The 15,658-nt window shown below is 40.6% G+C and overlaps 1 protein-coding gene across 1 annotated transcript; it reads left to right on the forward strand.

Annotated features, from left to right (window-relative positions):
• The first annotated feature begins 14,455 nt into the window (after positions 1-14,455).
• LOC110930188 lies at positions 14,456-15,295 on the forward strand. Its single transcript, XM_022173453.1, has one exon. The coding sequence runs from the start codon at positions 14,456-14,458 to the stop codon at positions 15,293-15,295; it is 840 nt and encodes a 279-aa protein (XP_022029145.1).
• The last annotated feature ends 363 nt before the right edge of the window (positions 15,296-15,658 follow it).

Here is a 15,658-nt window from a genome sequence, read left to right on the forward strand (position 1 = left end):
TAAATAAACTCGGTCATCACAATTAAATAAACTCGGACCTTCAATAGCCACTAAACTCGGTCCTTCAATAGTCACTAAACTCGGACCTCTTAGCTTTTAAGTGAAACTCGGACCCCCTTTGCTTTTGATTAAAAGTCGGACTAAGAAAGTGGGGTTAAAAACTCGGGCAACACACTCAATGGAACAAGGTCGGACAAGTTAACAAGCTTTAAAGTCGGACCTTTGTCCACTTAATAAAAGTCGGACCTCACATGAAGGTTAAACTCGGACCAGATCATGGGTGTCAAAAACTCGGACCACACATTCTTGAGCATTAAACTCGGACTACACATAGGGCATTAAACTCGGACATATCTAATACATCCAAAACTCGGACTAGTTTGCATGATTAAAAGTCGGGCTATGTTTGTCTTTAATCAAACATCGGACAAAGGATCCATTCTTAAAAACTCAGACAAGCTTATCAATTTGAAACTCGGGCAACTAGCAATCCAAATCAACAAGCAGGTAGTCATGCGAAGCAATTGGAACAGTTACGCTCATTCATTCATACGATCTGGAAAAACCCTAACTCATACATTCTCAGTGCAAAACCAAATCAACCAACAATAGATTTTTACATATCATACATCTAAAATATCAGGCAAACGATTAAACCACTATTCAATATCATTATCATAATCAGAATCAAATCATCAATTACAGGGCTAGCATGTGAAGAACTAGGGTTTACAAGTATTACAAGAATCATGAATTGATATCAATCAAATAATCAACAAACAATCATTAGCAATTACCTTGTGTTGATCCTAGAGAAAGAGAAGAAATCAAACTTGTGATGAGTGCCTTGTGCCAATGATGGTGGTGATGATGATTGCTAGGGGATTAGAGGATTGCAAGTACGTGTTTTGACTCTTGGTGAATGATTAGAGAATGATTAGGGAAGGGGATTAGGGTTATGAGTTATTAAAGTTTCACTATCAACCCTAGGCACCCTTAAGTATTGTTTATTACAGTTTCATCACCACATTCCCTTATTTGCCACATCTTTCACAAGTAACACATAATCATGCACAACCACAAAATACTATATTGTATCAAAATGTATACAGTTACATAGCAAACCAATTGTGCAAGCAAACAATTAAACAATCAATAAACGTGCAATAAATGCGTAATAGATTCTTGGAAATTCGAGTTGTCACATTGTGCGAAATTACACAGAGACAAACCCTAGAAAGTTTCAGATCAAAATTCGAAGTTTAAGTGGGTCAAAATTGAAATTGAATGTGGACCGCTCGATCGAACAGCGTTTAAACCGCTCATTTGGACAGCTCTTGAATCGCTCGAACGGATAACTCTTGGTCAGCTCGAAGGACTAGTCTTGACCGCTTATTCGAACTGCTTTGGACCGCTTATACGACTGATTGTGGATCGCTTATTTGGACTAGTTCTGGACCACTTATTTGGACAGTTAGTCTGGACCGCTTATTTGGTTCATTCTAGTTCGCTTATTTGACCCAATTAGTTTGTTTTTGTATCCAATTGCTGATTGGTCCACTTTTCATCACACTTAGCTCGCTTATTTCTCAACAAATACGTATCAGAATTTTTGCGAAACATGGAGTTGATGTTTGATGAACAGGAGAACTATTATTTCGAAAGATTTAATGATTGGCATCACGGATTTCTAGATGAGGGGTATAGAAAAGTGAGCAAAGATGGTTGGGAAAAAAGGTTCAAATATTTTGTGTGTCTGAAAGACGAAATGTTGGATTATCTTAAAGACCGATATAGTGTTTTACTGAATTATTTGAAAGATCATGAGATATATCCGTCAAATGTTGAGAAATTGGAGAAATTTGCAGATGCATTACCGATTGAATGGGGTGAATGTTTGAAAAATTTAAGAGAGGACTCAAATTTTTCAAAACTACCTCTAAATCAATTCATCAGCAAACTTAAAGCTCATGAACTTGAAACCAGAAAGAAAAAGAAAGAAATGATCAAGGTTTTGGAGAATAATGTACTAGATCTGAGTTCAGATGTGATTGAAGAGATGCACAAAAGGGTTACTAAATGTATCAGGGCAAAACATGTGATGAAATACGATTTTAAGAGAGGTTGTTATATTGATAATAATGGAAATCCTCTTGATTTCGTTAAAATGTTCTGTGCAGGTACATTCATAGCAAAGGAAGAAGAAAGTCCAAAAGCTGAAGAATCGGTGAAGAATGAAACAATGTGCTCAAGATGCGATAACGTCAAGACTAATAATGACAAACTTGTGAAAGACGTGGCAAGTTTGGCATCTGAAGTCAAAAAGTTGAAAGACGAGGAGCACGCTGCTGAAAACAAGATTCTTTGGTTACATGAAAATTGTGAGAAACTAAAAGCAGAAAATGACAAACTGTTAAATGATTTTAACAGTTTGACTTTGAAAAATCAAGAATTTGCAGGGCAAATGAAAATTCTTGAAGATGGGAGAAATGTGTTCAGTAAAAACAACATTGAAAAACAGAAAATGATAAATTCCCATCTTCAGAAAATTATCGAACTTGAAAAAGAAGGTGAATGTGCTCAAATGAAAATCAAAGAGTTGAAAAAAGAGCTTGAAAGCAAACAGAAATCTTCAGAAGATTTAGATTTCTGGATTAAGCTTGAAAACAAGAATCTGAAAGCGAATGAATCAAAATTTCAGGAACAGATAAAAGTTTTGATGAATGAAAAATCTGTTCTTGAAAATCTGAAGAATGATAATGAAAAATCAATCAAGTCTCATTTTGGGAGAATATCTCAGCTTGAAAGTGAAGCTGAGAATTCGAGGAACAAAATTGATGAACTTGAGAAGAAATTGATAGGTTTTGTGACTAAATCAGACAAGGAGGAGACAAGGGCGACAAGGGCGATTATGGCGATCTGGTTATTCTTGTGAAATCAGTTCTCGTATCATTCAAATCCTGGTTCTGATCGACGTTTGTAATCAGGCTAGGGATTGCGAGTAGAGGTTTTCAGTTTCTTTTTCATTCGTTCTACCTAGCGTTGATTTCTGATTTCGCATTTAGGGTTTAAGTTTCTCTTATTCGGTAATTGATTGTTGCTTAGTTGCTGTGTTCTGGGTCCGATTGGTTTCTGGCTGGATTTTGATCAATCATAACCTTGACGGCGGCTAGGGTTTTAATCGACTTCAACTGTGGTTCCGGCTAGGGATTTTGTTTCAGCCGACTTGCCTTGATTGCTGATTACCTATTGACGGCAGTTTATTGTTCGACAGTAATTCAGGGTTTCTTGTTTCCAGCAACATCAGATTTCGGCAGTCCTGTTCAACGGTAATATTCTGCTCGTTTCTTTCTGATTGACGGCGGCGAGGGTTTGTCGAATTTGGGATGGATGATGTTAGTGGTTCTGGTGGTAAGCAACAGGATTTTCATGCGACTCCGAGGGCAACGTTTGAAGAAATTGTAGCAAGGTTTAAAATCATTGGCGATCTATCGGCTCAAACTGAACCTCGTCATGTCAACATAATTGATGAATTGTTACAGAATTCAGTTCCAATTGAAGCTGAAAACCTGCGGTCAGCAACTAAGGTCACGGATTGGGAAGGGATTAAGCAAGCTACCAAGCGATATGAACAAAGATTAGAATCCAATGCTGCTTTGGCAGGTCATGGTAATCCGCAACCTTCAGCAATGACGGAACCGGTATCTTTTGCAAATGCAGTTAAGAACTCGAAGGAGAAGGTGACGGTCAACTTTAGGGAGATGGAGTCTTCTGAGGTTGTCGAAGGAGCTGATGTTGTTATTCCGCTGGCGTCGGTTCAGCAAGTCACGGACAGGTATGCAAACACCCTCTATGGGTATTTTTTGGGTAAACGACTAGCGTTTCCGGTGGTGGATTACTTTGCTAAGAACAATTGGGTTAAGTACGGTCTGGTTAGATTGATGATGAATGCGAACGGCTTCTTTTTCTTTAAGTTTAAAACTAAGGAAGGGATGGATAAAATGTTAGAGGATGGGCCATGGATGATAAGAAATGTTCCGATTATTTTGAAGATGTGGTCGGCCTCTATCAAACTGGAAAAAGAGGATATCAAAGCTATTCCAGTGTGGGTTAAGATGCACGATGTGCCGTTAACGGCATATACTGAGGATGGTCTTAGTTTGATTGCATCAAAGATAGGGGTGCCTAAGATGTTGGATACGTATACTGCTACGATGTGTGCTGAATCTTGGGGAAGAAGTAGTTACGCCAGAGCTCTTATTGAAGTGCAGGCGGGGGCTGACTTAAAAGGAAGTGTCACTGTTGCAATTCCATCTTTAGATGGTAATGGTTATTCTAAGGTGGAAGTTAAGATTGAATATGATTGGGAGCCGTTACGGTGTTCTTCTTGCTGTGTTTTTGGTCATGATGATAGTTCGTGTCTAAAGAACCCTCAGGTTGTTCCGAATGTGGATTCTGGAAAGAATGTGGATGATTTTCAGGATGTGGGTGCGAGAAAGAAGAAAGCTAACATTCAAGGTCTACACATGAAAAACCAGAAACCTAAATTTGTTTATAGACCAGTTACCAATCCTAAACCAAAACCGGCCTTGAAGAGTTCGAACCGGGTTTCAACTTCAAATCCGTTTGATGTCCTTAGGGACGATGATGGTGATCAGGAAGGTAAAACTGTGGGGCGAATAGAGAAAAAAGAGAAACAGGTGACTGATAGGCAGGATTCGGATGAAGAGGAGGTTGTTGAAGTCTACAATGAAACGAGTAAATTTATGACATCGGGTCTCCATCCTTTTTCTTCGAAAGCAGGGGCAAGCACCTCTTCCACAAAATTCTCAAATGGATAGGCTGTCTTTGGTTCGTTTGAAGGGGTTGCCGGTTTGTGGCAGCTTTATTTTTGATGATGGCGGCTGAGATTTTGTTTTTGTTTTGCATTGTCTCGTCTACTAGATCTTTTCTTTGATGTATAGTAGGCTAGGTTATGGGATGTCATAGTTAATTTGTTTGCTTGGTTTTACATATATGGGGCATGTCCTATATATGAACTAGTGTGGAACTCATCCTCACTACTTGTTCTTATTTGCGTTGGAATTTAATAGAATCACCGGGGTAACCCTTTACCCAAAAAAAAAATCAGACAGATTGAATTTTCCCTGTCCAAAACCAATCAATTCTGTTCCAATAAGTGACAATGTCACAAACTTTGACAAAGTCAAAGTTAAAGATTGTGGTGAAAAATCTGATGATAAAAAGGAAAAGTTTCAGAAAACTGTTCTGCAATCAACTGAAAAGGGTGAATGCTCGAAGCAAAAACCTTTGAAGAAGAAAGTGGAACAGAAACAAAAAATTAAAAATGAGAAAATTGTTCAAAAAGATAATAAAAGCTCATCAGATCAATCATCCAATCAAAATGAAAAATTACAAAAAGTAAAAAATGAAAATTCAAAAAATGTTGGTAATAAGTGGTGCAGGTCGAACCACAGTGCTCAAAAGCCAAATCCAGCAAACTTGAGGAAGGAATATCACCAAGCCAGAAAATGCTATGATCTGAGCGTTTGGTGTGAAGGTGGTATACGGTACGATAACAGAGTGTGTTACAGCTGCGGATATCACGGACACATTGCTGTTAACTGCTAATACTGGAGTTATGAGACTAGGAGGTGCTTTAACTGCAACATCAAAGGTCACATTGCCCGAGATTGCCCAAGGAGATCGCATGAAAGATTGAGGGCCAATTCTCAGAAAATGGCAAAGAAGAAACCACTTGTTGTCAAGCCCAAAGAATTGAAAGTTTCGGGCCAAAACGTCAAAGAACAGAAGGTCAAAGAACCTAAAGTTCAAGAAACAAAGATAAAGCTTTCTCAGGGGCAGAAAGACCGACTGAGGAAAAAGAGAAAGAAAGCGAGAGAATATCTCGAAAAGATTTTGTCCTCGGGTTCATTCGTTGGAAAGAATAAAAGTTCTGATGAATCTACTCCCTCATCTGCCAAGATTAGCAAAAAGAATTCATCAGATACAAATTTGGGGACAAAAGAGGAGAAGAAGAAGGAAAAGGTCGGCGATGAATCTGACGTGCCGAAGTCAGACAAGCCACCTTCCGGCGATGAATCTGATTCATCAAAGTCAGACAAGCCATCTGCAGGCAATGATTCTAGTTCGTCAAAGCCAGAGGAGCCATTGGTTGAGGTAAAATTGTCGAAAACACCCAAGGCTGGTCGAGCTTGGGTGGATCTTTTTAAATGAAAAACCTGACTTGCCGGAGTTCCCAGGTTGGTAAGCGTGGAACATGAATCGGCATCCTTCTAAATCAGTGTTTGAGATTTTGCAGGAATTACCAGAGTTCCCAGGTTGGTAAGCGTGGAGCATAAATTGGCATCTTTCTAAAATTCTAATCGGTAACGTCAATCAAACAAACGGTAAAAAGGTTTGTTTGTGTTTTTCTTTCAAGAGGTATTAGACGAATTTATGTTTCGCAATTGGTACAGAGGATTCTGGACTGCAAATGGTAAATCAAGGACATTAACTTGTACTTGGATTTTCCTACTATTGTGTAGAAAACAAGATGATGAAGTAACCCCGTACCTAAGCTGTTTGGTAAACAAACTAATTTTTCCGGAAAAACCATTTTGATTAAAACAAACTTAAGTGTTTTGAAATCATTATGGGAAAATAGTTTGTTGTGAGGGGGAGTTCTGATTGTTTATGCCAAACGGATGGAGAATTGAAGTGTTTCGATATCAGTTGTCACTTTTTGTACAGTTTGTTTCAAATTTTCCCAGAAAATCAAAATTGAAACATATTTTGATTTTAGGGGGAGAAAAATTTAAAAAAAATCAGAAAATTTGAAAATGTCAAAAACATTAAAATTCAAAACGAGTTTTGTTGTGAAAAAGAGGAAATGATAGTACATCAGTGGACTATCACAGCACGCTAAAGAAATGTAATGTCAAATGTAATAAACGGTCTCACTGATGATGTGACGATAGGTTTTTGTACATTTAGTAGATTTATTCGGGATATAAACCTAAAATTTCAAACTTGTGAAATTCGTGGGGAAAACTACTTGGATATATAGGTAACCCCTGAAATCTCGTTTGAAAGGTCTCGTATTCTGATATACTAGGTGTTAATACTCTATGATGTCTGGGGTATTATTCCGGGACTTCTGCTGAACGGTAGTTCTGACCTAGTCCTTGGCTAATACTTTCCGCAAAATGCTTGAAACATAGCATAAAGCCCTCAGCTGATTAGACAATAAAATTGATAATCATCTGTTGTAGCTAAAAAGATCCTCTAAAGGGGACACACTGCTAAGTCGAAGCTGGTATCTCTCTGCTGAATGGAAGTTCTGACCTGAGATCCCCCAGTTCTCGCATTTAACCCCTAATTTATGTACAGATATCATTGTAGTATTCTTGCCTGTAAGACTGAATATTAGGATTCTGGATACGGGAGTATATTCAAGAGGTGGGACACATGAATCGAACTAAGTTCATAAAACACTTAAATAGTATCCTGAATAGATTGAAAATTGTATGAAAATTTAAGAGGACAACTATATCGTCAATCTACGTGAATCGTTTAGAACTTAAAACGATTAGAAGCTTAACGGTGCTTGTGATGCGTCTCAAAAACTGATATGATTATCTTGCACTAACTCACAAAAATATGTTTGTTCTGCATTTAAATTTCTGTCTTTGCATTTACGTTTCATATTTTGAAAAATCCAAAAAGATTTTCGACAACTGATGGTGAAGAGCTGATTTTCAAAATCTCAAAGGCTAAACTTGATGGACAGACAGGTTGGTTAAGTGGTTTGAAATGCTTAAAATGATTCATTAGGTTGAATCAGAAATTGAAATGTTTCATATTTGTGATCAGTGTATAATTGTAAATGTTCTCAAATGTTAGTTGATTCATTAAGTTGAATCACATCTTTATTTGTTTGTAATAGAATGTTTGAGATGTATGCAGATGATGAGCTGAACAGAGAAAAGCCAGGAGATGATTTCAATGGTGGTGACAAATTCCAGACGACTATCCTAGCAAGATGATAGGGGGAGTCTGTTGGTGCAGTTGTCTGTCGACTATATCTTCGTTCGAGTCTTAGAATAGGATTGATTGTAAAATGTACGAAATATGAGAAATTGTGAGAATTGTATAGGTTTAGATGGTTGGATCGCTCATATAGACTATTAGGGTTTGGACCGCTCGAACGGTCATATGCTGGACCGCTCGAATGGCAAGTAGGCTGGTCCGCTCGAACAGCAACTAGCCTGAACCGCTCGAGCGACATAATGTTGGACCGCTCATGTGTCAATAGCTATGGACCGCTCGAGTGACAATCATACTGGACCGCTTATGTGTCATGTGTATGGACCGCTTATTGGGCCTGTCCAATAAGCGGTTCCAGATCTCTATAAATACCCTATGAGCGATTTCAGTTGAAAAAGTTGGAGAAATCGTGCCGAAGTGCTGCCGGGGCGAGATTTGAAGTGTAATCAGTGTAAAATCAATAAAACAAGTAGTTAAAGTGATCTGCGTGCTATTTCTACCTTAGTTTCTTGTTATTCTGCACCTGAAACCAAGGAGAAAGCCTCTGATTGACTCATTCGGGTCGCGATACGATCCTACAACTGAGGAAGCTAGGTAAGTTGTATCGTTCACTGGTTTTCCTGGGGTGTCACATCCTCCCCCGTTGATCTGCCCGAAATTCCACAGTAGTAGCTTCAGCCTCAGTAGTGGTTGCATTGGTTCCGAATAACTGTGGATACTTTTCTGTCATCTGGTCTTCGCGTTCCCAGGTGTACTCTGGGCCACGTTTGGTGTTCCAACGAACTCGGACAAGAGGGATTCTCTTGTGTTTGAGGACCTTAACATCCTGGTCCGTGATTTCCACTGGCTCCTCGACGAACTGCAACCGCTCGTCGATAGTGAGTTCCTTAAAAGGAACTATGAGGGTCTCATCTGACAGGCACTTCTTCAGATTCGACACGTGAAAGACATTGTGAACTGCACCGAGTTCAGCTGGTAGGTTTAGCTTGTAGGCCACTTTGCCTATTTTCTCAATGATTTCGAATGGTCCGACGTACCGTGGATTGAGTTTGCCCCGCTTACCAAAACGAACCACAACCTTCCAGGGTGAGACTATAAGTAAAACCCGGTCCCCGACCTGAAATTCCAAAGGCTTCCTACGCTTATCCGCGTAGCTTTTCTGACGGTCGCATGCTGCCGCCATGCGTTGCCTTATCTGTGCAATCTTTTCCGTGGTGTCCACTATAAGTTCTGGACCCGTGATCTGACTATCCCCCACCTCTGCCCAACAGAGAGGTGACCGGCATTTACGCCCGTACAATGCCTCGAATGGAGCGGCTTTGATGCTGGTGTGGTAACTGTTATTATACGAAAACTCCACCAAAGGGAGATGCTTTTCCCAGCCGTTGCCGAAATCGATAACACAGGCCCGAAGCATGTCTTCTAAGGTTTGAATCGTGCGCTCAGACTGTCCATCCGTCTGAGGGTGATATGCTGTGCTCATGTCTAACTGTGAGCCAAAAGCTTTGTGCATTGCTTGCCATAGTTCTGAAGTGAATCGTGCATCGCGATCCGAAATAATAGAGGTGGGCACCCCGTGCCTGGAGACTACTTCTTTCAAGTATATGTCTGCAAGTGTGGAAAACTTGTCCGTTTCTTTGATTGCCAAGAAGTGAGCAGACTTGGTGAGTCGATCCACGATCACCCAAATAGTATCGTTACCACGCTGAGATCTAGGCAGGCCTGTAACAAAATCCATGGAAATTTCCTCCCATTTCCTCTGTGGTATCTTTGGTTGCTGAAGTAAGCCTGCTGGTTTCTGATATTCTGCTTTTACTCTTGCACAGGTCAAGCATTTGCCGACATAAGTGGCAATGTGGGCCTTCATGCTAGGCCACCAATACGTAGTCTTGATGTCGTGGTACATTTTATCCGACCCTGGATGTACCGAGTAGCGAGATTTGTGAGCTTCATCCATCACGAGTTCTCGTAAACCGCCATATAGTGGGACCCAAATACGCCCCGTTACATAGTAGGCGCCGTCTTCCTTCTGTTCTAATCGTTGCCTCGAGCCGCGTAAGGCTTCAGCCTTGACGTTTTCGGGTTTTAATGCTTCTATCTGAGCAGTTCGTATCTGTGTAGGAAGACTAGACTGAATGGTGAGCTGTAGGGCTCGTACACGCCTAGGTGTAGTATCTTTTCGACTGAGGGCGTCAGCCACAACATTGGCTTTGCCTGGATGGTACTTGATAGCGCATTCGTAATCGTTCAGCAGTTCAACCCATCGTCGTTGACGCATGTTCAAATCCTTTTGCTTAAGGATATGCTCGAGAATCCTGTGATCGGTGTAAATAGTGCACTTGGTACCGTACAGGTAGTGTCGCCATATCTTAAGCGCAAAAACAACAGCTCCCAGCTCTAAATCGTGTGTCGTGTAGTTTCGTGCATGAACCTTGAGTTGGCGCGAAGCGTAAGCAATGACCTTGTCGCGCTGCATTAACACACATCCAAGCCCCTGGATGGATGCATCACAGTAAACCACGAAGTCGTCTGTGCCCTCTGGCAATGAGAGAATAGGTGCACTGCAAAGTCTATCCTTTAAGTGCTGAAAAGCAGTTTCCTGAGTGTTGCCCCAACGGTAGGTGACACCCTTCTGTGTCAGTAGTGTAAGCGGCTGAGCAATCTTCGAAAAGTCTTTGATGAATCGCCTGTAATAACCCGCCAAACCCAAGAATTGGCGTATTTCCGTTGGTGTACGCGGTGCAGGCCAGTTCCTGATCGAATCTACCTTGGATGGATCAACATGAATCCCATCCTTGTTTACCACGTGGCCTAGGAAATGGACTTCACGAAGCCAGAAGTCACATTTCGAGAACTTGGCGTACAGCTGTTCCTTTCGAAGGCGTTCCAAGATAAGACGCAGATGCTGCTCATGTTCCTCCTGACTCTTGGAGTAGATCAGAATGTCGTCGATAAATACAATCACAAACTTGTCAAGATACGGTTTGCATACTCTGTTCATAAGATCCATAAATACGGCAGGCGCGTTCGTTAACCCGAACGGCATGACAAGAAACTCGTAGTGACCGTAGCGAGTTCTAAATGCTGTCTTGGAGACGTCCTCCTCTCGGACTCTCAGCTGATGGTAACCCGACCTTAAGTCTATCTTGGAGTAGTAGCACGACCCTTGCAACTGGTCGAATAAGTCGTCTATGCGTGGAAGAGGATAACGGTTCTTCACCGTCACCTTGTTGAGTTCACAGTAGTCGATGCACATCCTGAAAGTGCCATCCTTCTTTTTCACGAAAAGTACTGGAGCTCCCCAAGGCGATGAGCTTGGACGAATAAAGCCCTTTTCCAAGAGCTCTTGTAGCTGCTTCGACAGTTCTTCCAGTTCGGTTGGAGCTAAACGATACGGTGCTCGAGCTATAGGTGCTGCTCCTGGAGCGAGCTCGATTTGAAATTCGACCTGACGATGAGGCGGTAGACTTGGTAGATCTTCAGGAAACACATGAGGGAAGTCGCGTACAACTGGAATGTCCTCTAACTTCTTTTCCTTCGCAGATGCATCAGTAACGAGTGCCAAAATAGCGGTGTGACCCTTCCGTAAACACTTCTGAGCCTTCAAGAAGGAGATGATGCCAACCACAGCACCACTCTTGTCGCCTTGAACTTCGAGAGGTTCTTGACCAGAACGGGGAATACGAATGATCTTCTCACTGCACAAGATCTCTGCCTGATGTTGGGATAACCAATCCATCCCTATAACGATATCGAAACTTCCCAAGACTATGGGAATAAGGTCGATGGAGAAAGCTTGACCGGCTAAGACAATACTACAACCCCTGACTACTTGTGTGGCTTCTAGACTCTTACCATTTGCTAACTCTACAACATGTTTGGCGTTTAGAAGTGTGGGTGTACGTTTTAACATTTTACTCACTTTCAATGATATATAACTTGTATCAGCACCCGAATCAAACAATACAGTAACATAAATATCGTCGAGAGGAAACTTACCCATAACCACATTGGGATCATTCCTTGCGTCGCCCTGACCTAGCACGAAAGCACGACCTCGAGCTTCGTTGCCATTGTTGTTGTTGTTTCCTCCATTGTTGTTGTTCCCATTGCCCTGGTTATTGTTGTTGTGGCGATTTTGGTTCTGGTTCAATTGAGGGCAATCACGTTTGAAGTGACTGTAACAACCCTCACCCGAAACTATAAATTATTATCTTATTTAACCTATAGGAAACCCTAATTGAGACACCCAAGTAATTTGGCATAAACCCTAAAATTTTTAGAACAATCGGAATCAGGATCAGGGCCCCTAAAACTCAGGGGGGTAAAACCCTAGCTAACGATTATCTAAATAACTCGTTGTAAAATTTGAATTTATCGAAACTGCCGACTCAGCAAGGCTAGTTGGACACGTACCTACCCTACCCTAAAAATGACATCCCAGGCGATACGCGGGAGGTTCCCCGAATTCTTCCGCGACACGCGGGAGATGCAAATTTTCAGTATAAATAGAGGGCCTTGGGACTTGAATCTGGGAGTTGAAACGACGTAGAAATTCCAATTCTACGCTGAGTTATAGTTCAATTACTATAAAATCACTAATTAGTAGAGGGGATGCTGCTACGATACGGGGTATTAACTCGATCGCTATTACGATTCATTTTCCGAGATCAATATATCCAATGGATGTTTAAGTGCCGCCCACATTAGGGTTATACTATGTCGTTCGTCGTTAATTCGATGGATGTTTAAGTATTGTACTTTGTCGTTCGTCGTTAATTCGATGGATGTTTAAGTATCGCACTTTGTCGTTCGTTGTGAGAATTTGATCTCGTGAGTTATCGTAATTGTTGTATTAAGTTACCTACCTAGTTCGTATGCACTAGGTTATAAGGCTAAATCAATAGGCTAAGCTCTACCTGTGTAAATCTGCAATATATCAAGGCATATCTGTAAGATTAAACTTTGGCCGTATGAATCTGCATGATTATAATGTGAGTCATTCTCTCTTTTTATCAACTGTTTTACAATACTCCAAATTATTTTCAGAAGTATAATTACAGTGATTAAGTTGATGTAATCACCAAATTACAGCCAGTATGTGGGGTATTGTGCACATTACTACAGTTTAAATCATTTTAGGTGGGCGAACCTAATTTTAATTGATTTACGTCATTCATTGGGGCAGCCAATGGTGATATGACCACTATCACAGATCCGGTCGAGTGACAAATACTGTGGGTAGTTGGTTGATATCAGAAACATGCGTAAAAGATCTTAACACTGTGTATTAAAATAAATGTGTCATTTTCAGTAAAATGAATGATTCACTCAGTATTTTCCGCTGACAAAACCTTTTTAAAACGCGTTTCAGGTAATTACAGTACATTGGAATAAGAATTGGATCCGGCACCGAAGGCATCAAGAAGTGGCTTATTTTATTAATTAAATCAAATTAAGAAATATTGTTAAAAGCTACCTTTGTAACAATGGAATTTATTCCATCTATTTAAATAAAATCCGGTGTTTCTAAACTCTGATATTTTTCCTAACTCACGGTCCTGATGAAATTTCCGCTGCAATGTTTTTCAAAAATAATCACCGGTACCACTGGACTGCTCGCGGCTTCCGATTCCGGCCAGGATGGGGTCGGGGGTCGTGACAGAAGGTGGTATTAGAGCTAAGCCACTGCTTTAAGCCTATAAGTGTTGTGATAATGATACTTGAGCTTAAATAAAAGGGTTAGGAGATTGCTATTAACGGGTAGCACATCTGATAACATTTAGACTTGAACATAAGAAAGGATGCCTTAGTATAAGCTAAGCCACTTGTTTATGCAATTAGGTGTTATAATAATACCTAAGTTTAAACGGAAAATTTGAAGCTTAATATTATCTGATAGCACTCCGGATGATATTTAGACTTGAATTTAAGAATTTTGCCTTAAATAAACTTTAAAGATAAAATTACTTATATAAGTACAATGTAATGGATATTGGTATTCCATAAAAATGACGATTAGCAGGCAATAGCACGTAATTGCTTCTTGCTTATTGATATTATTTCGTCGGGAATAAGATATGTTAGGAAAATACAAATTTCCTTGATTCTTGATAAAAGTTCTAATAAAAGAGGCACTTGGAACTCGGTTTGCTTGCCTAAAGCCGAAGGTGGGTTGGGTATTCGGAGGTTAAACGACATGAATACCAGCCTTATGACTAAGCATATCAACAGCATTCTTTCAGGTAGACAATCTTTGTGGGTGGACTGGGTAAAAATCCATCTCTTAAAGGATAGGAATTTTTGGGACATCCCGATTCCTAGTATTTGTAGTTGGGGGTGGAGAAACCTCTTGAAAGGTAGAGTTCATGTTCAACGTTTCTTCTGGACCAAAATAGGAGATGGAATGGCCACTTCAGCTTGGTATGATTCGTGGTGTGAGCTGTGTCCGTTGGGAAATCTTATCTCTCCTTCGATGATGAGACAGGCGGGGCTATCTATCCATTCGAAAGTTGCTGATCTTATCTCGGAAGGTAATTGGAATTGGCCGATCCACTGGTTAACGTCTTACCCGGTCTTGAATCAACTACCGTCTATTAATCTTTCAGAAGGGGTTAGGGACGTTGTTTTGTGGAAAGACATTAATGAGCGCCTGGTCCCGTTCAGTTCCTCTGACGCGTGGGAGTGCATTCGTTCTCGTGGCACTCAGGTGAGCTGGTACAATCTGGTCTGGTTCTCGCAATGTATTCCAAGACACGCTTTTGTTCTATGGCTCGTATTCAGAAGAAAGTTAGTCACACAAGATAGAATAAGGCAATGGAACATTGATAACAAGGATTGCATGAACTTAATGTGCTGTTTGCTTTGTCACAATAACATCGACTCGCATCATCATCTTTTCTTTGAATGCAAGTATGCGACAGAGGTTTGGAAACGTGTTAACGAGAATTCAGCCATGAAGGCCGTGGGTTCTAATTGGAATGAGATTGTTAGCTGGTTACTTCCTCGGGCTCGGTCGAGATCCATAGCCACCATTATTGGCAAGCTTTTGGTTGCGGCTACAACTTATTTTATCTGGCGGGAAAGGAACTCCAGGTTTTTCAACAATCAATTGCGGCCTCCAGAAAAATTGGCTGATCACATCATCAGCAATGTTCGACTTAAGCTCAAATCACTAAAGTTCAAGGACACAACACATGTGCGACAGGTCTTACAAGAGTGGGAGATTAGCTTTGAAGACACTTAGAGCCTTATTCTTGTAATTCGTTTTTGGTTTTACTTTGGTTCCCCTTTGTCTGGGTGGTGTTATTGTTCTTGTTTTGTTACACATTAGCGGCATGTCGCTTTTGTGAACTAGGTGGTGTTTTTTGCCTCCTACTTGTACTTATTTGGTTGTGATTAATAGATTCACCGGGGTAACCCTTTACCCAAAAAAAGAGGCACTTTTAAAAATCTTGAAAAGATACTATTTATGGGAAATAGAAAATTTTCTCCGGCAAAACTAGCTATAGAGTAGCAGACTCTCCAGTTTGTCCGGATATACTGAGATTACCTCTCCGGCGCGAACCGGGTAAGACGGGGTATATAATATGTCAAACAAGTGACAAGA

This window comes from Helianthus annuus, chromosome 7 (genome assembly GCF_002127325.2).
Source record: "Helianthus annuus cultivar XRQ/B chromosome 7, HanXRQr2.0-SUNRISE, whole genome shotgun sequence".
NCBI classification, from domain to species: domain Eukaryota; kingdom Viridiplantae; phylum Streptophyta; class Magnoliopsida; order Asterales; family Asteraceae; genus Helianthus; species Helianthus annuus.

What these genes read in the sequence shown, in the direction of transcription:
- LOC110930188 (XM_022173453.1), top strand. Translation starts at nt 14,456, where the DNA reads ATGGCCACTTCAGCTTGGTATGATTCGTGGTGTGAGCTGTGTCCGTTG.